Source organism: Dysidea avara, chromosome 2 (assembly GCF_963678975.1).
Source record: "Dysidea avara chromosome 2, odDysAvar1.4, whole genome shotgun sequence".
NCBI lineage: Eukaryota > Metazoa > Porifera > Demospongiae > Dictyoceratida > Dysideidae > Dysidea > Dysidea avara.
In genome coordinates, this window is record NC_089273.1 from 36,723,238 (window position 1) to 36,747,815 (window position 24,578).

The following is a 24,578-nucleotide window of genomic DNA, read 5'->3' on the forward strand; positions in this document are numbered from 1 at the left end:
TCTTTCTTCTTGTGACATGTCTGGTTTGATTCTGATATATTTAGAAAGTGATTTAGCTTTAGATAAGAGCAGTGATACATCAATGGTTCGGGTTAGTCTAACTAGTATTGGGCGTGGTTTTGTAGATTGGTCACGATACTTGCCCAGTCTCAGTAGATCACGAATAGATAGGGGATTGATGGAGTTTTCACCTTCTGTAACAATGGTTGTAACTTTATCTAAGTCGTGAGTGAGCCGTTTATTCCTAGGAGTCCCCTTACTACATTCATTTATTCCGTAAATTACTACATTAAACTTGCAATCTCCCTGTGCTTTATCATCTGCCTTGTCAAACTTTTTAGCGGTCGTTGCTGACCGTGTCTGCCTGTTGGTGACAGACACAACAGGATTTGACTGTGTGTCCAGTTGTGACTTAGGGGAAGAGCCTTGAGGGTTAATAACCTCGTTAATTGGAGATGCTGAAACTTTCAGAGCTGTCACTTCTTGAGTGAGATTATCAATGGTAGATTTTAATTCTTGCAATTGATTTTCTTGAATGCTTAGACGACAGTGTGGGCAGTAAAAAGGATCTTCTCCTTCTTGCAACATTTTGTACAGTGTCTGTGAGAGTCCGGCACATTGCCGGTGGATCCAAGCATTACAAGTACTTTCACAGTAAATTGCCTCGCGCCCCTCTGTGTCTTCAGTGGCATCAATAATAGGATCCAAACAAATTGGACAAATTGTTGAAGTATCAGCTGGAGAGTTCATTGGAGGTCGTTTCCTCTTAGTACGAGGGGTTGCCATGGTGACAATTCTAGTATTAATAAAACATGGAAGCAGACAGTTAAAGTGCAATGGTTTTCTGACCTTTGGTGGTACCGTTAAAAGAAACTAAGCCACGGTACAACAGCGTATGCGTCTGGGGGTCAGGATCTTCAGTGACAGAGACGTCACGTCCGTCCGGCTAAAATCAACCCGGCTTGGTTTCCTGGTAATCCTTGCGACTAATGAAGACTTTGAGAATAGTAAGATGGCTTTGTAGACTCAAAAACACACTATTAGGGCCAGGTAACGTAGAGCACTGTAGCACCAAACAACTTCAGGATGCTGGTAGGGGACAGTGTACTGATTTGAACTTGCCTAGATATGACAGAAACAGTAGTGATGTCCGTTGCAATTGGCCTCACTACTTCACCAGGGTTAGTCCTGATGCTTAAGAAAATATCTCACTATAATTGAATATTATATGGCTACCAGTTAACAATAGTACATGACTGCTATGCTGAGCTGTATAATTATGATTTCTCTTCTTTCAATTCACAGGTCTGTGAGTGCAGTGGAAATTACGCAGGATATGACTGTAGTCGGTGTAAGTTTGGTCACTATGGACCTGATTGCTCTCAGTCACAAGCTCTTCCCCGACGACCACTTGCTACCTACACTGACAGTGACTGGACTGCATTCATTCATACTATTGTTCAGTCACGTTCATTTGACTCAGGGTACATGGTTGTATTAGAAGAGGCAGTTCCAGGAACCACAAATCTCCGCATGAGTAACTTATCACTTTATAATTTGTTCGTGTGGCTTCACCACTATGCTGCAAAAGATTCTGCTACACCAGGTAATGTAAATATGTATGTAATAAGCATACATTGCATCTGCATGTGCGTATGCGTGTATGTGCTGTAATTTGATGGCTCAAAACTTGAGTTATGGTCACATACATTTCTGCACTTGTTAATTGACTTTTTATGTACTTACATCAATGTCATATTACATTTAGATGTATCAATTCGTTTGGATTATGCCCATGCTGGACCTGCATTCACAACTTGGCACAAATACTTTCACTTGTTGTTTGAGTGGGAATTACAACACATGTTAGAGAGCATGGGACACTTGGACTATCACACTTTCAGGCTACCTAACTGGGACTGGCGAATTGAAATTCAAAGATCTACTGGAATACTCTCAGATGATCTCTTTACTGAAAAGAGGCTTGGGGCAACAACGAATGTCAGTGGTTTTCCTCGTGTATTTGGGGATATTACTGGTGACGGATGGAACACAATATGTTGGCTAAAATTCTTTAAGATTTGTGATCCAAATGTTAACACTGGTCCCCTTCAACGTTGCCCATTCACAGGAACTAACCCTTGCAGTAGCAACAATCCTGACTGGCCTACAAGTCGGCAAGTAAATTGTGCTATGACTTTTAACAGATATGAAAGACCACCTTATAATTTTCTATCACGAAAAAACTATCGAAGTTTTGTTGATGATAATGTTAACTTTAGAATACGTAGGTGCCGTAGAAACAGAATGTGTTTTTGTTCTTCCACTTTTGACCCAGAATGTTCCCCCAAAAATTCAAATGGCTCTCGGATGATTGCACTTCAACAACAAATGCATGGTGCGGTAAGTACTGTATGATTATTATCATTGTTTATTTTATAATATCAGTTTTCTTGTTTAGGTTCATACCATTACTGGGGCAGGTGATCTCGCTACAAAGCTTCCATTTGATAAGAGAGGACAAATGGATGATGTGGTGTCATCACCAAATGATCCTCTTTTCATGCCTCACCATGTCATGATAGATTGTATGTTTGATGAGTGGCTGGAGCGACACCCTGATGCAGAGTATCCTAATGATATACCAATGACTGTTTCCACTACAGGACATCAACCAGATGACTTTATGGTTCCATTTTTCCCACTCAGTACCAATACTGACATGTTCACACGGTCTCGTAATTTTGGATACTATTGTGACCTACCAAAGATTATAAAAGGACGTCCTAAATAATTCTTAACTCCAGAAGTGATTTGAAATAAAAACATAGTTTTTGCATTTTTTGTTGTACAGATGCATGTCATCACTATTTTGTATATGCTAATTGAAACAAAGTAGGTAAATAACCATAATTTGCTTGCTACATGAAAACTATGAATATTTTAACCGCTTTGGTATGTAAAACTTTAATCAATAAAACCTCAGTTCTGCCTGTTCATGGGGAGTACGAAAATCTTTGAATTTGTTTCATGTTTGTACAGCATAAAAACATGAGTTTATTTGCAGAAATAAAGTTTACCATCATCATTTAAATGTTGAAAATGCTTTCTTCTTTATCTGCATGGAAACATATGTACAAAGAAAACACTATGCATTGATCGATTTACCAGTTCATGGTGAACAACAGACTGAACTTAATCCCCTCTTTTAGCTTGTTTCAGTCTTGAGTTATGATCCATTAAATAAGCGCCTGTGATATATTGGGCGTATTGTTGCTGTATAATTTGAGTTCATTCCTGTCTCATTATTATGTCTAGAGCTATAGCTCCAAACTATTGATCACAAAATTGAGGAATGTGCGAAAATGACCAGTTTTTGTTCAGCTGGTCACATATACAGTGTCGTAGCACATAATTTTGAATGCATGGTTCTTACATTTTTTGTTGTACATATTGTCACTTTTATACAGATTTTAGACAATCACAACAATTTTATACGGTGAAAAATATTTGATGCCATGAACCACATAGTGGCTATCTTCATTATAAGAACTTTAGAATTGTTCCTCAAAACATATATATATATATATATATATATATATATTATAAATTTAGCTATAAGGATTTCAGTATGGCAATTTGTAGAAGTAACACTATTTTTATATGTTTCTTCTGCACAGACTGTGGTGAGATTAGTGCGAACAACAAAATTCTTTAATAATCATGACATCAGCTATTGGATTTGTTACGTTCGTAACTAATATAATTTATGAAAAGACACATATAACTGTTAACTAACACATACATACAGGCTGCTGAGTAACTGTGAGATTATTGGAGCTCCAGGATAATGCCATAGCATGGTGAATTCAGAATGGAAATTAGGCCTGCCTATTTAGCATTTGAAATTGCTAATTATCAATTATTGCAAATTATTATAGTAGCCATTTTTAGGTTTTTTCCACAACAAAATTTGTGTAATAGCTTTCAACAACTCCCTTTATGGGGTGCACTGTGGTTGAGAGGCATGTATGTGACAGAGTTCCAAATAAATCTATATGCATCAATATTAATTTTGACATTAATTTCAAATGCCATACAAAATAATTTTGTCACTGATGATTATTATAAAGTTTTAAAAAGGCACATATCCATTAGCTAACACATGCACGCTAGGGATAAACAAATATATCCGTATTATCCGTATTATCCAGATATCTGGATATAGTAATTTCAAACCATCAGGATAGTAGCTAATAGTTTCATAGTCATTTTCTTTGATTCAAATTGTGACCAGATGTGCGAAAATGGGTCTTATAGCCTTTCCAAGTTTCCACGTTTGACGAGTCATAACTGATCATGCATTTAACTCATTGTTTTTAAATTACATTCAGGGATGGTGCTATGTTAGGAGTGTATGGTGACCAAATTTCAGGCTGGTATCACCCACACTCACAAGTCAAGTTATGGATTGCCAGGTACATGCAATTGGAAAGCATTACAATTGTACATTGGTCATACATATCAAGAGATTAATAACTGGATCTACAAAAAGCAATCTTATAGCCTTTGCTATACGCAGCCAATCATGACATGTGCACAGTGTGAAATTTGGTCAAATTTGGTCCTAGCCTAGTACTCTTTAGGGACCCGCTGATTATGCTGGCATAATTATGAGCATAATAGGTGCCTGAAAGCATTGAGCATAATGCTAGCATAATAGGTAGAATATTTGTATAATACTATGAATTCTTGCTTATCAAAATAGCTATCACGGAAAGATCGATATACTCTAATAGAACAGTCAGTAACTCTAATAGAACAATCACATAGCTGACTGTTCTATTAGAGTATATCGATTTTTCTGTGATATGCATTTTGACAAGTAAGTTTGTGCTTAAGCCACTTGTTATTTATCCATTAATCACATAGTGATTTAATTTGCCATACATTAGTCTCAATAGTAGGAGTGCAATTAATCCCAAATCGCCTGGCCTTGTTTCTGTAATTGCACTGTAAAGTAGCCAATAAAATAGCGGAATAACAGAAGCCTTTTAAGTGCAACAAGAAAGTGATATAATGAATAGCCAATTAAGAAGCTGACAATAGAAGCCTTTTAAGTGCAACATATGTAGGCATTTTGAGTAGCCAATCAGAATTGCCGACACATGAAGCCTTTTAAGTACAACAACAAATGATGTAATACAAAGAAGGATGATGCAATCACCTGGTAGAAGTTAATGGCCACATAGAACTGGATAGATGTGTACTACAAACCACGAAGGGTGGTCACTATGTGATTAGTAGGCAATCACACGCATTTTCGTGCAATTATGGAATAATTGTACTCGTAACAGCCAAAATTGCACTCGGCTTCGCCTCGTGAAATTTTGACTGTTACTCGTACAATTATTCCCTAATTGCACTCAAATGTGTGTGATTACCTATACAAACTGAAAATTATTAGCAGAGCATGAGAACTGAGGCATAAATAATTGGGCATAATTTGAGCATAATAGGTAAGTATTGAGCATACATTTAAGCAAAATAGGTAAATATTTGAGCAGTGCAGCATAGCATAATAGGTAAAATTATGAGCATAATCGGCGGGTCCCTAGTACTCTTTCTGAGTGTAATTTGAAGGTAATACAGTATGTTAAACACAAAAGGAGTTATGATTAGTGAAACTTGGAAGTATGAAAAGGCTATAAGACCCGTTTTTGCAGACCTGGTTACATAACTTACATTTATAAAGAATTTTGAAGCTTTCACCAGAACATCAGTGGCATGGTCATGGCTAAATCTTTTGACCAATAAATTTTGACATCTTGCTTGTTATTGCTGGAGCAATACTTTACTGATGCTATATGTAAGGCAGAATCACAATTTGTGACCGGGCCTGCATAAATAGTGTATGTGATGATATAAAAATATTATTGATGCATCATAACTTTGTATTCCATTATTGCTTAATTTTCAGCATTTATTCAACATTTAATTGGCTTTAAAATTCAAGTCACAGAAAGAAAATATTCTATCCTAATACTGAGACATGAGATGTTATGTGGTGGGGTGTAGTTTGTGCCCACATGCCCTATTTTCGCAAGCCCAGTCACATTTTATGTTGTTCTTTTTATCTTTCCTGAAATTTTGGAAAATAGTTATAGTTTTATTAATCTTAATCACATAGCAACTTGGTAGAAATGAAGGTTTGGTAACATACATGTACAGTACTTTACGTAGTTAGGGAATTTAAAAAAATGTAATTAACTTTTTGTAGTCAATTGCAGGTAGCTACTGTAAGTGATACAGTCTCTTAAACACAAGCACAACATGTTTCAATAAGGTAAATACAAAGTAGGCACTTTAAAGGTTTACGATGCAATTAACTTGAAATAATGTAACAATTACATCAACACAAATGTGTGCTTAGCATATTTGTGACCCGGCCTGTGAAAAGGGGTCTTACAGCCCTTCCAATTTGTCAAGTTTGACTAATCATAACTCCTCATGTTTTCATCCTACTACCTTCATAAATAAATACACCAAGCTATCGTGCTATGTTAGGGGTATATGGGGACTAAATTTCAGGATGATACCACATTCACAAGTCAAGTTACAGGTTGACAGGTACATGCAATTGAAAAGGCTATAAGACCCCTTTTCGCAGACCTTCACAGACCGGGTCACATTTACTATTGCAATGAACAAATATATCAATTGGTCAAATAAATGGTTCCTGAATACTGTCCCGTAGAGATGCAGCAATTATGCTTGCATATGCGACCGAATTTTGGAAAATCACCCATATGGGAGCATTTGAAACCTTAATGTTTAATGAACTAACTACAAACTTTATAGTGCAAATCTACTTGTTAATGGTTGTAAGCCATTCTCAATACCTTAAATTACAAAAAAGTTCTTGAAATATTTTTAAAACTGATCCCTGCTTTTAGACCCACTAAACATGAAAATTCCAATAATTTCATGTGCGCCCATATGGGTGATTTTGCAAAATTCAGTCACACACAGTAGGCATTATGCCACTGTGGGAATTATGATGGAATTTTGAGGTAGTTATAAAGCCTCAGCTCTGCAGATTGTGATTGAAAAAGTTTAATGGAGCAGTGAGGAATTTAAGGCATAGATATTCTAATAAAACAATCATGTAGAAAATACTCTAATACAGCAACCAGCTAAAAGAATGGAAAGCTATTTGAATCTGAAGCATTGATGTAGTCCAATACAGCAAAAACTGACATTACTGGCCAAAGATGGTGGCTTAATTTTGAAATTCCCAAAAGCATGCATGATGGGTGATTTTTGAGCACTGCCCAAAAGCATAATTCCAAAGGTTTGGAACATAATAGCCCCTGCAGCACTAAAATTAATAATCATACTCTCTATAATATTTACTTGAGATCCTTGTAGTGCATTATGAACATTAATGTTATGAAAGGTGACCAATCAAACTTCTGTTGTATCGGTACCTGGTTATATACATTGAGCCTACGCACTGTACACTGACTTTGGATTAGCAGTTGAGCATATTCCACTATGAATTATATGCCTTACCAATATAAGTGAAGAAATTAGTGATAAACAAAAATTTGCTTGCAGTCTGGCAATATTTCTTGGCCTACTTATTTTGATATCACACCTTTGGACTGCTTACAAGCCATATATTTAGTAACTTGTACTTTCTAGGGCTTGCCTTTTTTACAGCCAAGGTGCTTTTTTAGGGGATATAGTTCCTTTTTAAAAGAAAATGTTAAATATGTATTAATTTAGGCTAATGTCCACCCACCATAATACTTTTACTGCATATGCCAGCACTCCAAATAGAATAGTCCATTGAACTACTACTATATGCAGTAGAGATGGAGGACTACTACACAGCAATGCATCAGTGTAAGCACAGTAGGTATTTCATTCATCCTAACAATGTGGCTTCCCTAGCTAAGAAGCAATTATGCTAAATTAGACTCTATTTAGGCTGTTTTGGGTGGGTAATAAATCTCATATACTCCACGCCTTCAGGCACAATATAACATATGCTCAAATTCTAGGTTTATTCAATCGCTATGCATTGTTCACGTGCAGTGATTTAACGAGCGCTATTATTTTGTCACGTGAGGACGCATAGTTGCCATGGCGCTAATATTATCTCAAGAAAACCAGCCGCTTTCGCCGAACCTACAGCAGAAACAGCCATGGATGAGGTAAGTAATCTGAGTGTAATGTGAAATAGAGTCTAAAGCAGTTATAAGGGCACAATGTGGAGTCTATGAAAGTTATAAACCTTCAGGCCCTTAGCAGCGCCCTCGCTAGTCTCACGTTGCCGAACCAATACGCGTCAGGCGCTTATCGATATCCTGAATATAAGCGCCGGCTGTAATTGGTCTGGTGACAATACGACTCATTACCATTTCTACTGGAATGCAGCGGCGTGCGCAGTATAGCCGTGGCGGCAGCTGTTACCAGATACCTATTACGCATAGGCTCCAACCTTGGATTTCTCTTAGGAGTGAGACTCTTGACAAAGGTGAACAATGGAGATACAGTCCTTCAGCCACACACATGCAATTCAACAAAGTTATATTATAACCAGCACTTCAGGATGTCATGACATTATAATAGCATGGCCTCCTTGTGCTAGCTAGTTATATTTGAAAGTGTTTGCACATACAGTTACACCATTGAGAAGTTGTGTATTACTAGCTTCTAGTGTAAAATATTAATAATTGCAAGGTGTGTGTACTAGCTACTGTACATTACATTATGATTGCCATGACAACCACGTGATCCGCTGGAACACACACTTCAGTAATAATCTTCTGTGTCCATGAATTTTCTTGCCAGTTCAACAGCTACCTAACTTCTAATCATGTCCACACAGGTTGCAACTATTTTGCAGCAACAAAACCCCGGGAATACAAATAAACAGAATCACTGAACTTCACAATTTATATCCCACCTGGATTCGCAGTGGACTTTCAAAATTCCAGTACACTGCTTGCACACTCAGTCGTTGTCTAAAAGGAATCAGTAAACCGCCATTGAGAATTCTGACCACCATTGAGAATTCTGATCGCCATTGAGAACTCCGACCGCCAAACGAAAGTTTGAACGAGAGATCACGTGATTGCTGAAGCATAAATTGTATAGATCACACGGCGTGCACCGAAACCTACTTAGCCTCAGGAAGTCTTGAGTGAAACAGTCAGTGCTAGAAAATTCGAGAAGTGAGGATTACTTGTAGGTGTGAGAATACAAATGTTGGGTGTGAGAACGTGAGATTGAAGGCCAAATCGTGAGAGTCACGCCTAAGCACAACTAGAGGTCATCATCAAAGATTTCTGCAGTTGCCAACAAGGGTAGATGCTTATATGAACTCCTTCTTTCCTTTTACAATGAAATTATGGAACCAACTAGATGATCATATTATCCAAGCTCCATCTCTTGATTTATTTAATAATTATATAAATTTTCTAAATAAGTAGCTAACTACATATACGTGTACGAATATACTTATGATTGAGTTTGTACATTAACAAATAGAGGAACTCACCTAATATCGGAAGGGCTCCAAAATTGGACGCAATTCTTCGAGCTACAACAGGAATTTTTGAACAACTCGTATGTCTTTAGATAGTTCAAGGCTGTGGGACTTTGGGCACCAAGTATCAGCTTTCTCGGCTTCTTTGTCTGGTGGCAGCAGCCCTGCAAAGTCATTTCCGATTAATACGTATAATCGGAAAAACAGTCGATTCACGGACACTCACCGTCTACATATCAGACTTGCATTCAATCAACAGTTTTCTACCTTAAAGTAGTAGAGTAACTCATCTACTTTCTAAATATCCCTAGTTTATTAAATCAAATCCTTTTAATCACGAATTACAAATTTAATAAAATGAGACGTCACTGGAGTAATAATCGCACTATGAATTTAAGTATACGGAAGTAAACGATGTTTGTAAAAGTATACGGTGAACATTTTCCGTATACGTATCTCAAACAACGTATACTTAATCAAGTTTCCTTATACTTAAATTTATGTTGCGATTATTACTCCAGTGACGTCTCATTTTATTTGATTTGTAATTCGTGATTAAAAGGATTTGATTTAGTAAACCAGGGATATTTAGAAAGTAGATGAGTTACTCTACTACTTTAAGGTAGAAAACTGTTGATTGAATGCAAGTCTGATATGTAGACGGTGAGTGTCCGTGAATCGACTGTTTTTTCCGATTATACGTATTAATCGGAAATGACTTTGCAGGGCTGCTGCCACCAGACAAAGAAGCCGAGAAAGCTGATACTTGGTGCCCAAAGTCCCACAGCCTTGAACTATCTGAATACATATGAGTTGTTCAAAAATTCCTGTTGTAGCTCTAATAATAGCGTCCGATTTTCGAGCCCGTCCGATTTTAGGTGAGTTACTCTATATATATATAGGGCGTGAGAGTTGGAGCCGCTGATTACGCTAGAGTTGGGACTATTGTATATTAGGCCACTCCAAATAAATTCTCTGTTTCCCGTCCTGGACTCAAGCATATTTGCATGCGGGCGGGCGGTCCATTTCCATTATTTCATTATAAGATTGGCAGCTTTTCAAGCCAGTATTTGCCTGGTACAACCACAAAAAGCTGCACAAAAGCATGCTTAGGCTTGTTCCTTCCTTTTTAAATTGCAAAAAATAACACAAACGTGAAGTTTGTGCTGACTTGATAGCACTGCTGACACGTGAGCTTTATTGAGCCTGCCAGTATGCAAGAATAACCGGGAAATAATAGAAGAATACGGAATAATGGAATATTTAGAGCTGACAGTAACCAGATGCGGGCGGTGGACGGGAAACAGAGAATTTAATTGGAGTGGCCTTACAGCTAACACAAGTGACAGGTTATTACATTCACTACTCACCACTACAATTCCTAACACCCCGTTCACACTATCCCGGGTTAGCCAGAGTGTTTTCAACTCGGGTTATTGAACTCGGGTTGGCACTTGTTCACACTACTGCATCTGACACGAGCTCGATAGTGCGAGCGCCGAAAAATAATTTGCTAAGAGAAGCGCATGAGCTTTTGATTATTTAGGCGCTTAATAAAAAGACACTAGAATTGTAGCGAGGAAGTGTAGAACCAGCTGAAATAAGCCGTACAATGTTAGAGACACCATGTTTAAGCTAGTGGATGCTCCTTTCTCCAGGATTATTAACACGTCGTTCGAGCGTGATTGTCACAAAGTCTACTAGAAGGCTACGGTACGTCATAGCCATTTTGAAGAACAGTTTTAGAACATAGAATATACTTGCTGTGTGGCCAACAGAAACAAGTTATATTGTTAACCTGACTTGGCCAGCTCGGAATGCGTTCAGACTGTATGCTATCCTGAGTCAACTCAGGGCCAACCCGTGCCAGCCCACCTCTCCTTGCCGTGCCATGCTGGACCCAGTTCGGCACCCAGTTCGGCACGGCTCGATTGATTCACACTCCAGTTTGTTTCAAGCCGTGCCGTGCTCTACCCGGGTTAGAGGGTAGTGTGAACGGGGTGTTAGAAACAGTGGTTCTTCGTCGTCAAACAGAGGTAAACCCCACGAATACGCGCGCCGTTTATACTAATTGCTTGCGCACCATATGCTGCGCTACTGAACTGGTAATGGGTCGTATTGTCACCAGACCAATTACAGCCGGCGCTTATAATCAGGATATCGATAAGCGCCTGGCGCGTATTGGTTTGGCAACGCGAGACTACGCCCTCGCTTCGCTCGTGCGCTACAGCCTGGGCCTTCGGGTTTATAAATTTCATAGACTCCACATTGTGCCCGTATAACTATTATTTATACACCCTCTTAAGAGGCTTAGCTTAGCACACTACATGTAGTAACAGACCTATATTAAATTTTGTGTTTGGTTGCAGTATCACACATTGAAGTTCTGAACTATATATGGACTGTATTTTTAGAGGTACTGTGGTTGTGTGGCATGGCTACTAATACTCTAATTTCTAATTCAGAGTGGAAGCTAGCCAGCTATTCAAGAACAGCATATATACCACAAAAAACTCTTTAGTGCCAATTATTCAAAACTGTGGTTATAATAATAATAATATGTATACTTGTTGGACTGCCCTTGCCACCACCTCCAGCACTAGGAGGTAAAGTGTTGGACAGCTGGAAATACCAGCAATCAAACAAGGCCGCCAGACTCCAAGCAACCATCGGAGTAGGCCAGGTCAATTTTAGTAGTTGATGGACGGCCAACTGAAGAGCGATGACCCCTCAAACACATCACTGCAGATCTTAACAGTGAAAAACAAACCCTACATTGCAGCCAGAATAAGCATTTGTTGTAATTAATGCTGCGCTTCTCAGCCAACATTGAAACAAGCTTCCTAAAAACTGTTGTAGCAGTGGGCCCAATGCCACCAGTAGCTGCAAACACCAATGGTGACATATGTAATGTATTTGTATACTTGTTAACTGTATACTTGTTAACTGTATACACAAATGTAATGTATTTTAGCACTTCTCATACATTTCATTATTATAATAGTAATGTATACATAAAGTAGGAATACTGGCTTTATGGGTAAAAATCATGACTTCCATACATGTGGTGTAATGCTTTTTCTATATTGAAAATGTGAATAATAGTGCTGGGTAGTAGGCTTGCACCAATTATGCCGGCGTAATTAGGTTAGCAAAAGCATCAAGCATTATGCCAGCATAATAGGACGATTTTCAAGAATTTTAATTAAAATGTGCGATGCGTGCGCCAAAAAATGTGACCAGATTTGCGAAAAGGGGTCTTCACACACATTCAATTCTATGAACTTGGAAGATGACAACTCTGTGATCATAAAGCACAAAGCCCTGAAATTTTCTCTGTATAATAAGCTATGTTGGCACTCACTGCTGACCAAATTTTAAGTTAATAGTCTTTTCCTATCTAAAGTGATGAATCGTCAAAGTCAGTAAATTGGATGTGCAATTGGAAAGGCTATATAATACCCCTTTTCACAGATCCGGTCACATAATACAGTGCGTAGATGTTTATAAGTATTCAGTAGCATAAAAAATTAAAACATGCATAGGGATCATTAAAAAACAAGAGTCAAACAAGCCAACATGTTAAACACTCAGAGATCTCTATTTGGACTCAATGGACTTATTAGAAACTAAGGACAAAACAGTAGTTTCTCCCTAAATCAGGAGCAGATAAGTACTGAGAATGCTTCTGTATAAATGTTTATTTTATGGCTAGCTAACATGATAATAAGAGGTACTGGTGGTGCTTGATATTTCACAGTACTAAACATGTATATATCAAGTTAGTTATCATGTACAGTAGCTGTTCAATAGTCAGCTAATATTATTAGAGTAAGCAAACACCAGTGTATCATTTCCTTACTATTGAATGTACTTTGTACTATACAGCTTTGACATATCCAACTATAGGCAGCGTATAGCATGCTGTGGTCAGCAATATGATTTATCATACATGCACACTTGTGCAGCTAGATCAATTATGGCAAAGTGAACCTACAAGAAGCACATTTGCTTGAGAATGGGTGCTATCATTGTAATACAACGTTGAAACCGGGTCACTACTGCTGACCCGGATGACCCACTGACCCGGATAGCAATCCGGGTCAGATCCGGATTTGACCCGGATGTGACCCGGATTAATTAAAGCCGAGACGTGTTTCGGCTAGTCTCGAGCGAGCGAACGAGTCTACATTTTGAGCGTTCGATTCGTGTTGAGTAAATATTGCAACTTCAGTCTAGCTGTAGGTTGAAGACCAAAAAAGAAGAAAAAAAAAGGTTTTCACCCACTGACAATAGCTACCCCTCACCATAGATACCCTCAGTTTCGTGCACTTACTAACAAATGGGCGTGGCTGAGCATATGTTGGTAATGCGATAAGTGGGCGTGGCTCACGAAGAGCTACACGATAGCGTTTATAAGTTCCACGTCGTCAAACGAACTATTTCGTTTCTCACGTGATCCAATCCGGGTCAGACCCGGATAAATCGTAAACCGGGTCAAACCCGGATGACCCAACCCGGTTTCAACGCTGTTTGTAATATGCATTTTAAAAATAGGTAATGGACATGAAAAAAGACATAGGAAGGAAAGTTATGTACTTTTTACCCCCCAAAAGTACTAACACTTTGTTCTAGCCCTGTGGAAATAAAATTATAAGAAGATGAACAAAATGGCATACTTCAGATATTTAAAAAAAATACTTTAATTGGTCCCTTTTGACTTCATATTTTCCAACAGACATATATTTCTTCCAAATTAACTTCTAAGGCTTTTTTGTGGTTTGAGAAGCTTCTTAAGGTGGTGTTTAAGTGTGGGTTTTGGCAAAAAACATAGGTGTCATGATATTTATTATGAACCACTACCATGGTTCATAACAATTTTTAAGTAAATCCATGCATGTAAGGTACTGTATCTGAATCAAAAGACACACACCTGTTTGCTAACTCATGTATGATGCTGAGATTGTCATTATGTGATACTATTATTAAATTATAAAAGATTGAGAGGTAAACCCAATGATAATGCAATGGAGTACAAAAAGCACTTTGATGCATACTCAGCCATTTCTTTAGAAATACTATTTCATTTTTGAGATAGATCAACTAGAGACAACATCAACAAATAGATAAAATCAAATAGATTATCCCACTTGGGTGGGTGAGAGTAATATAATGACTTCCTTCCTGTATTTTATCAATGAGCTCAATTGTGAGGTAAGCCATTTGAACTCTCAATGCAATCATCTCAGTAGCCTTATTAACTTTCTCTCCACACATAATACTCTTATATAAGGGTTACTAGCTTAAGAAAATGTTGTATGTGCAGTGACATTTGTCATACACTAGTACCGTATCTACACCACTTCATAACATCATTCTACATATACCCACTATTGCAAAATGGCCCGGGAAGGCTCTGCTCAAGTGGAGTGTTCACTCCAGTTGTAGTTACAGCACTGCAGCTCTACCTTTTATTAAAAACTACTAGCTTTGCTGTACTTGTGTAATGTAATGTAATGTACAAGACCTCAATAACGAGTATGCATATAAAGTACATGATTAGCTAGCAGCTAAACTTAGGTAAGATTTAAAAGTGTTAATATTGTCAGTTTCTACAACATGATCAGGAAGAGAATTCCACAATCTAATACATAGCTCTGGGAAAAAAAGAGTTCAGATAGGAATCAATTCTGCAGGGTAAATGTAAATATTTCTTACTACTATGGCTGGAGTTAGGATTGATTTGAAGGATGTGATCGTAAGGGATGTCTACTTGGTGGTTGATAATTTTGTAAAGCATTACTAGAGTTAGTTCGACTCTTCTCTTTTTCATTGTTTGCCAGTGAAGTTTGTGTAGCATGGTTGTAACACTTGTCAATGAATGTCTCGAATAATCCCCAAAAACAAATCTAGCAGCGTTCCTTTGTAACATCTCTACTTGCCGTGTGCTAGCTTTTATGTGAGGGGACCAAATTACTGCCGCATACTCAAGAATAGGATGTATATATATGTCCAAAGTTTCTGTGAAAGAAACCCAAAGCTGAATTTGCTTGACCAACAGTTACTGACTAATAGCTCTAGACATAATAATGAGACAGGAATGAACTCAATTTATACAGCAACAATACGGCCAATATATCACAGGCGCTTATTTAATGGATCATAACTCAAGACTGAAACAAGCTAAAAGAGGGGATTAAGCTCAGTCTGTTGTTCACCATGAACTGGTAAATCGATCAATGCATAGTGTTTTCTTTGTACATATGTTTCCATGCAGACAAAGAAGAAAGCATTTTCAACATTTAAATGATGATGGTAAACTTTATTTCTGCAAATAAACTCATGTTTTATGCTGTACAAACATGAAACAAATTCAAAGATTTTCGTACTCCCCATGAACAGGCAGAACTGAGGTTTTATTAATTAAAGTTTTACATACCAAAGCGGTTAAAATATTCATAGTTTTCATGTAGCAAGCAAATTATGGTTATTTACCTACTTTGTTTCAATTAGCATATACAAAATAGTGATGACATGCATCTGTACAACAAAAAATGCAAAAACTATGTTTTCATTTCAAATCACTTCTGGAGTTAAGAATTATGCATAAGTATATACTGTACTATGCTGATACTATACTAGTGCTTGTTTCGTAAAAATGGTATTTTTTATTTAGGACGTCCTTTTATAATCTTTGGTAGGTCACAATAGTATCCAAAATTACGAGACCGTGTGAACATGTCAGTATTGGTACTGAGTGGGAAAAACGGAACCATAAAGTCATCTGGCTGATGTCCTGTAGTGGAAACAGTCATTGGTATATCATTAGGATACTCTGCATCAGGGTGTCGCTCCAGCCACTCATCAAACATACAATCTACCATAACATGGTGAGGCATGAAAAGAGGATCATTTGGTGATGACACCACATCATCCATTTGTCCTCTCTTATCAAATGGAAGATTTGTAGCGAGATCACCTGCCCCAGTAATGGTATGAACCTAAACAAGAAAACTGATATTATAAAATAAACAATGATAATAATCATACAGTACTTACCGCACCATGCATTTGTTGTTGAAGTGCAATCATCCGAGAGCCATTTGAATTTTTGGGGGAACATTCTGGGTCAAAAGTGGGAGAACAAAAACACATTCTGTTTCTACGGCACCTACGTATTCTAAAGTTAACATTAGCATCAACAAAACTTCGATAGTTTCTTCGCGATAGAAAATTATAAGGTGGTCTTTCATATCTGTTAAAAGTCATGGCACGATTGACTTGCCGACTTGTAGGCCAGTCAGGATTGTTGCTACTGCAAGGGTTAGTTCCTGTGAATGGGCAACGTTGAAGGGGACCAGTGTTAACATTTGGATCACAAATCTTAAAGAATTTTAGCCAACATATTGTGTTCCATCCGTCACCAACAATATCCCCAAATACAAGAGGAAAACCACTGACATTCCTTGTTGCTCCAAGCCTCCCCTCAGTAAAGAGATCATCTGAGAGTATTCCAGTAGATCTTTGAATTTCAATTCGCCAGTCCCAGTAAGGTAGCCTGAAAGTGTGATAGTCCAAGTGTCCCATGCTCTCTAACATGTGTTGTAATTCCCACTCAAACAACAAGTGAAAGTATTTGTGCCAAGTTGTGAATGCAGGTCCAGCATGAGCATAATCCAAACGAATTGATACATCTAAATGTAATATGACACTGATGTAAGTACATAAAAGTCAATTAACAAGTGCAGAAATGTATGTGACCATAACTCAAGTTTTGAGCCATCAAATTACAGCACATACACGCATACGCACATGCAGATGCAATGTATGCTTATTACATACATATTTACATTACCTGGTGTAGCAGAATCTTTTGCAGCATAGTGGTGAAGCCACACGAACAAATTATAAAGTGATAAGTTACTCATGCGGAGATTTGTGGTTCCTGGAACTGCCTCTTCTAATACAACCATGTACCCTGAGTCAAATGAACGTGACTGAACAATAGTATGAATGAATGCAGTCCAGTCACTGTCAGTGTAGGTAGCAAGTGGTCGTCGGGGAAGAGCTTGTGACTGAGAGCAATCAGGTCCATAGTGACCAAACTTACACCGACTACAGTCATATCCTGCGTAATTTCCACTGCACTCACAGACCTGTGAATTGAAAGAAGAGAAATCATAATTATACAGCTCAGCATAGCAGTCATGTACTATTGTTAACTGGTAGCCATATAATATTCAATTATAGTGAGATATTTTCTTAAGCATCAGGACTAACCCTGGTGAAGTAGTGAGGCCAATTGCGACGGACATCACTACTGTCTCTGTCATATCCAGGCAAGTTCAAATCAGTACACTGTCCCCTACCAGCATTCTGTCCACACACACCATCACTTGTAGCTGGACAACACTCCAAGTTTTCTAGACTTGTAGCATCACTGCATGCTGTTGGTATTTGACCATAAACCTCCTTCCCCAACAGACATAACAAGGCCATGGCCATGAAAGAAACTTGACCACTTTGCATCTTAGCTACAGAATGCCAAAGTAAGATACATAGTAACAGTCTATATGAAGGTGATAGTTCACATGTATACACTTCACAGCTATGGCCAGTTAGCTAGGTTATTAACTATAGCTATGTTATTTTATACTTTCACATGTCATGATGATTAGCTTTACAATAATACTTGTATATCTACATGCCTACGTAGCTGTATTTTCACTGCTTTACAGTGAAGATCTGACAGCAACTAATGGTTTATATAGCTACCTTTTCTCAGTAGGCCATAGTTCCGTAATAGAAAGCAAATGCAGTCATAAATACGAGGAGAAAGAAATAGCCATATACAAACTATCTAAAACGTCGGGAAGTTTTTAAAGGTAATTGTTGGTTACTTATAGCATAGATCCTTTATAAAGTAAAGGATCTATGCTTATAGCAATGTACATTGGATGCTCTGGAAGGTAAGGAAATGGTGTAAAATGTGGGAGATTGAATGGTTACACATATAGCTTTAACCTTTGGCGAGTTACAAAATACTAAAATTAGCTATAGCTACGTACGTTGCTAGCTAAAGCCGATGTTTTAAAAGACGATAGTTATAGCTATACTAGCTAAGACCGGTTTTTCTCCACTAGCTATAACTACAGTATTAGCTAGCTACCCTTCAGTTATTGCTCAAGGCCTAATGCAATTAATTTGCAGCAGCTATAGCTATACGAATGACTTTATGTTGTCTAACTAAAATGGGGGTGTAGTATCTATGCTATAACTCATAGGCGGATCTGAGGGGGGGCTAAGGGGTGCTGTGCCCCCCCTGGCCCTTCTCTTGCCCCCCCATTGGACTTACAGTACTATGTTGATACCAGAAACTGGAATGATTCATGCATTCACACTGTATTCAGAAGTATAGAAAACCAATAGGCAAATAGAAGACAATAGTTATAAATGTACTTTACAGTTATACTGTACATTGTAAAGAAAGTGAGGCAAATAAGTTTAAATTGTTGTGCCAAGACCGAGATGCTCTAATAGAGCAGTCACTACTCTAATAGAACAGTCACAATTCTAATGTCCTTATAACAATGCTATACACCTGTATATTTTGATTTAGTACACTTTACAGGTTTTATCTCTGATAGGCTTAATCTTTATATGCATTGCAAGCATACACTTTTTAAGCTAAATTCTATCAAAAATGCTCCCAAATTTAAACCTAGGAGATCTAATTTTCAAAAATTTTCTCTAACTACAGTTGTAAAACTGTATGTCTATCATTCATCCAGCTATACTCAATAAAGTTATGCAACTGAATATAACTTGTATACTACAGTGGAGGATCCAGATGGGTTTCTACCCCCTTTTAAATTTAGCTTAGTGGCATTCTCATTACATAAACATTGTTGTATTGACAATTTGTCATAGCAAACAACTATATACCAGTAGCATGCATGTAGTTGCACTTAACTAACACTATTTATAGCTATTAAACTATCAGCAACACTTCATTTTTCATCTCCCGATGCATTAAAAACGATCGAGATACTCTAATAGAGCAGTCAAGTAACTACTCTAATAGAGCAATCAAAGCCACAGCTTGTAGTCACCATATTTGCCCTATAGTTAGCTATAGTATTTAGTAATTATTTACAGTTTAAAGTATTGAATTTATTGTAATTGCTAACCTAAAATCCAATCTCAGAGCTTCTAAAATCTCAATATTTTCCAGAGAATTGTTATCAGATGCCTTATTTAGCTATACCAATTTTCAGAAGCCCCTTTTTAAAAATCCTAGATCTGCCATGGTACTAGAATTCCTCTTAGTGGAACAAACACTGTTGGGAACTAAAACTTCTTGCCCCCCCTTGGCCCCCCCTGACAGTGCCTCCTAGATCCGCCTATGGCTATAACTGATGTAAGAATAAAACTAACAAAACTAGCAAACGCTATAAAATACGTATTATTATACTAATAGCTACGTATACCCAGCCAAGTGATCATGAATAAAAAATACAGTTAGTTATTTAATAGCTAGCTACGGGGTGGCTGGCAAGGATAGCTAGTTTAGCAAAAATTGCCTATAAATGTTGCAGTCAATAAAAGAGACACATACGAATCGATGCGATATCATAGATACTACACTGACTCACCTAGTGACGTACCTGAGTGTAGCTCAGTAAGGTCCACTCGATAGATAGCAGTAGAATTCAGTTAGCTATGCCTTCAATTGCCTGATAGCTACGTATAACGTTTCCAGTAGCTGCTGTTTATATTCATATGCAATATCCCTCGCTTTATATACTCAGTGTTTGCATCATAACATAGGTGGGTTGGAGGACATCATCCTGCAGCTGCAAAGCTAACTACGTGATCTAAACTTTGAACTTCCGTCGTTAGTTGTAGAAGATCCAGCTACGTGTAGTACAGTACATACAAGTGGCTACGTGATCTAAACTGAACTTCCGCTAACAAAAAATTCATAGAGTAGCTATGTATCTCAGCGGTTTTAATGCAGTGGGAGGTGAAAAGTAAAGGGTCACACTGTAGCTAACTAAGAATGAATTTTTACCATCAATACAAAATTAATATATCGCATGCAGTCCCTCCATAGCTATTTCATTCAGTAGATATAGGAATACCTCTGTCCGTAGGTTCGAAGGACGTATAGCTAGTCCATAATATTATTAAATGGTGTGTATAGCTATAATGCGATGTAATATCTCCTCATATTTGCAAAGTGCAATGATATGAATCACCTTCATGATGGTCATGTTTCTTATTCCCTGCAACACAGGCTTTCAGTAACCTTCTTTGCAGGTCCCTCGTGGGATAGTGCCGGCTAATAATTCATACTCTATACTATAGCTAGCTATTTATTTATTTAGGCTTTATGGTGTAAAAGCACCAAAGTTCTGTTGGTAGCAACCAACAGCCATAAAATACGTACAATTATACTTAAGTGATCACATAGTTACATAGTAGGCTACAATGTTATTTAAAATTATATCTCACCAAATCGATATTAATGCTGAGGATTTCCTTTTTTCTAATCCTAACCTACATCACACCAGAGGCCATGATAAGAGATTTTTAACCCCAATGACTAGAATTGACTGTTATAAATTTTCTTTTTTTTCCCTCTGCAATCAATATTTGGAATTCCTTACCCCAACACGTGATTGATTTAACAGAGATTGACCAATTCAAGCACAGCCTAGCTGGACTAGTAACTGTTTAATAATTTATCAATGTGTATATATGGTCTTGTGTATAGTAAATATTGTATAATTATATAAGTTTGTTTTTCTTTTGTAATTGACAGTAGCAATTGTACCCTTTTTTGTGCACCATACTCTTTTGAGGTCTGCACAACAATCAATAATAATAGTACATTATAAGTGGTTAAAATTGGTACGTAGTTGGAAGTTTAGTTTGGTGACATCTGGAGCAAGGACTTAAGTCATGTAGAGTGCAGTTGCTATTCTCATCAAAGTTTCTCAAGAAATGATCCCACAGATATGATTTCAGTGTAGATTTCAACAAACAAACTGACATGTTTAAGTCTAGAATTGGTATGGCATTCCACAGGGATTTATTTATTTATTTATTATTGATACTGTGCAGGCCTCCATTAGGGAGTATAAAGCACAGGTGGATATGTAATATAAATTAGTTATATATATATATATATGTATGCATTTTGATTGTGTGTCAGCAGCTAGTATGTTCAGTTATGATGAACGAAACAAACCCTAAAGATATCCTGGAGACTTTCAGTTATGCGAGCAGGGCCGCCCACAGGGGGGGGCAACTGGGGCATTTTGCCCCGGGCCCCAGACTGAAAGGGGCCCCAGGAGGCCCCATGAAGGGCCCCCTGAATACCTGTTTAAAAGATCGATATACTCTAATAGAGCAGTCAGATCTAAATACTCTAATAGAGCAGTCACAGTATTCTTCAGAGGAGCAGTGTAGCAAGCTTATAGATAAGGAGATATGGTTGGTGATGGGTAGTTATTGTCATTGCCAGCAGGTTGTGACCTTTTTTTTTTTTTTTTTTTTTTTTTTTGGTCTTCACCTTACAACTTGGGTCAAGGGCCCCACTTTAACTCTTTGCCCTGGGCCCCTTAATTTCTCTGGGCGGCCCTGTATGCGAGTTTAATATTTTAGTCAGTGCTATTGAATCATTAATCATTTATTGAATAATTACAGAGTTTACTAAAGTCTAAAGGCCTAGAGAGGTAAGCTTGAACTTTAACTAATTTAGCCATACAGTGGAACCTCCCTTATCTGGACCTCTATTATCCAGGCACTTCCATTGTCCGGACAACTCAAATTGGTCATGTGGCTTGTAGTTTATTGACCATAATGAAGTTTGGTTTAGATGAAAGCACAAGGAGGGAGCCTAAAGGTTGCTGTTTATCTGTTTGGTGACTTGTTTATTCTACTGATAATAACTACCAGTTGGTTGCTAGGTGATAATGCATTTTTACAGTGCAGGGGAGTGACCATGAATGCTCTGTAGTGACTGGGACATTGGAAACAGTGGAAATTGAAAACTGAAACTGAAAACTGAAACTGAAAAACTAAAATTGGTCAAAACTTCATATTAACAGCTACCTCTTAACAAAGACCACCTCTATAATAAGACCACCTCTATAATAAGACCGCCTCCAAAATAAGACCACCTCATAGTAGTTATGTCAAGTAGGTCCAAAAATATAGCTAAGGTGTACTCATAATGTAATAAAGTATCAATCAATCAGACAGTATACTTAAAAGTTGAAAGACAGCTGCAGGGTTGTACAAAAGGATATACTATCTTATCATGCCAAGACAGTCCATGGTCATGTCACAAATGAAAATGGAGCAAATTGCACACATAATTGAATTTGATAATGGATTTCTCATAAATATTATTGTGCATGATTTAGGAGCTGCATAGTTACAAAATCAACATTATTGATTCTTGACTTTGTGTCTTAATAATTATTAGGCACATGTAATAAGCATCCCCGAAGATTTAAAAACCTGAGGTGACATCAGTAATTACCGAGGCGCAGGTAATTATTGACAGGTTTTTAAATCCTCGAAGACACCTATCACGAGTGTCTAACTATTACCAAGACACAAAGTCCAAGATCATTAATTTAACTATGCAACTCTTAAATCATGCACAATTCATGAGAAATCAAGTATCAGCAGAGTAATTGTGCATGCAATTACCCCATTTTCATTGTGACATGACCATGGACTTTAGGTCTTGGTATGGTAAGATAGTATATCCTTATGTACAACCCTGCAGCTGTCGTTTTAACTTTTAAGTACTGTCTGATTGATTGATACTTTATTACATTATGAGTACACCTAATGGCTTTTTTGTTGGACCTACTTGACATGACTACTATAATGAGGTGGTCTTATTAGAGGCGGTCTTATTATACAGGTGGTCTTATTACAGAGGTGGTCTTTGTTAAGAGGTACCTGTTAATATGAAGTTTTGACCAATTTTAGTTTTTCAGTTTCTGAATCAGTTTTTCCGTTTCAGTTTTTCAGTTTCAGTTTTCAGTTTCAGTTTTCAATTTCCACTGTTTCCAATGTCCCGTAGTGACTTCCCCTTTGCCCACTAAACTGCATGGCACTAACTGATAGCAATAACAGCAACATTTGTTTTTAAATTACTCACTTTAGCATAATAGCATGCTATTCTTAGTTACGGACATTTCTGAGATACGGACAGTAGCATGTACCAGACCGCCCGAATAAGAGAGGTTCCACTGTACACATGCGATATCAAATATCACACGGAAAAATGTGTGTGGCAATGCTGTTTCTAGTCAAAGCTGGAATCTATTGCCATGTGTTTGTACCATCATTGGGTTTTCTTTCCAAGCAATGATCTCACATATAAATGGCTTTGCAATAATATTGTTATATTCAACAGCATCTTTGTGTTATAGCAAGCTATGCGTATTTTATTCATTAAAGTGGCAAATCCATTAATGTGGTGAGTTTTGTTATTGGCACGCATATCCATCACATTCTAAATAGATTTCTTGGTAACACTTAGACTCACTTTAATATTAACCTGAAATTTTCTCCATATACTAAGCTATACTGATGCTCACTACTGAATAAATTTCAAGTCAATAGCCTTTTACAATCTCATGTTATGAGTCATCAAAGCTGGTAGATGGAATGTGTGTGGAAGACCTTTTTTGGCAAATCCGGTCATGTTATTATACTGTTATAAGAAAGTTTTAGTGGTTCAGACCAAGTGCATTTTTATATTATAAACTGTGAGTGTTGACACTTTATAGTACAAGTGTAAGGAAAAATTAGAAATTTTACTTTTAAGTAGGAACCACAAAAAGCAATGAAACAGGAGGTCGTCTACACCTCCAGCTACATTTGTTGACATCTTGGCCTGTCAATATAGTATAGCTATGACTAAAGTAGGGATTAATCCATGTATAAACAGCTAAAAGGGTGCGGTGGAAAGAATGGTGCCAACAGA

The 24,578-nt window shown here is 37.5% G+C and overlaps 2 protein-coding genes across 3 annotated transcripts; one reads left to right on the plus strand and one right to left on the minus strand.

The window, feature by feature from the left end:
- Positions 1-892: 892 nt before the first annotated feature.
- LOC136244681 (tyrosinase-like) lies at positions 893-3,074 on the plus strand. The gene is made up of 4 exons (XM_066036226.1): positions 893-1,181; positions 1,306-1,606; positions 1,769-2,403; positions 2,462-3,074. Exons 1-4 carry the CDS (start codon positions 990-992, stop codon positions 2,792-2,794), a joined length of 1,461 nt encoding a protein of 486 aa, XP_065892298.1. The 5' UTR covers positions 893-989; the 3' UTR covers positions 2,795-3,074.
- Positions 3,075-16,040: 12,966 nt separating this feature from the next.
- Positions 16,041-20,367, minus strand: LOC136247218 (tyrosinase-like). Of its 2 annotated transcripts, none has more exons than XM_066038855.1 (5): positions 20,215-20,367; positions 17,840-18,093; positions 17,415-17,715; positions 16,619-17,253; positions 16,041-16,560 (listed from the first exon to the last, which is right to left on the minus strand). In XM_066038855.1, exons 2-5 carry the CDS (start codon positions 18,086-18,088, stop codon positions 16,228-16,230), a joined length of 1,518 nt encoding a protein of 505 aa, XP_065894927.1. In that variant the 5' UTR covers positions 18,089-18,093; positions 20,215-20,367; the 3' UTR covers positions 16,041-16,227. The 2 variants fall into 2 exon arrangements, with proteins under 2 accessions (XP_065894927.1, XP_065894928.1); XM_066038856.1 differs by having other exon boundaries at positions 20,227-20,344.
- Positions 20,368-24,578: the final 4,211 nt, after the last annotated feature.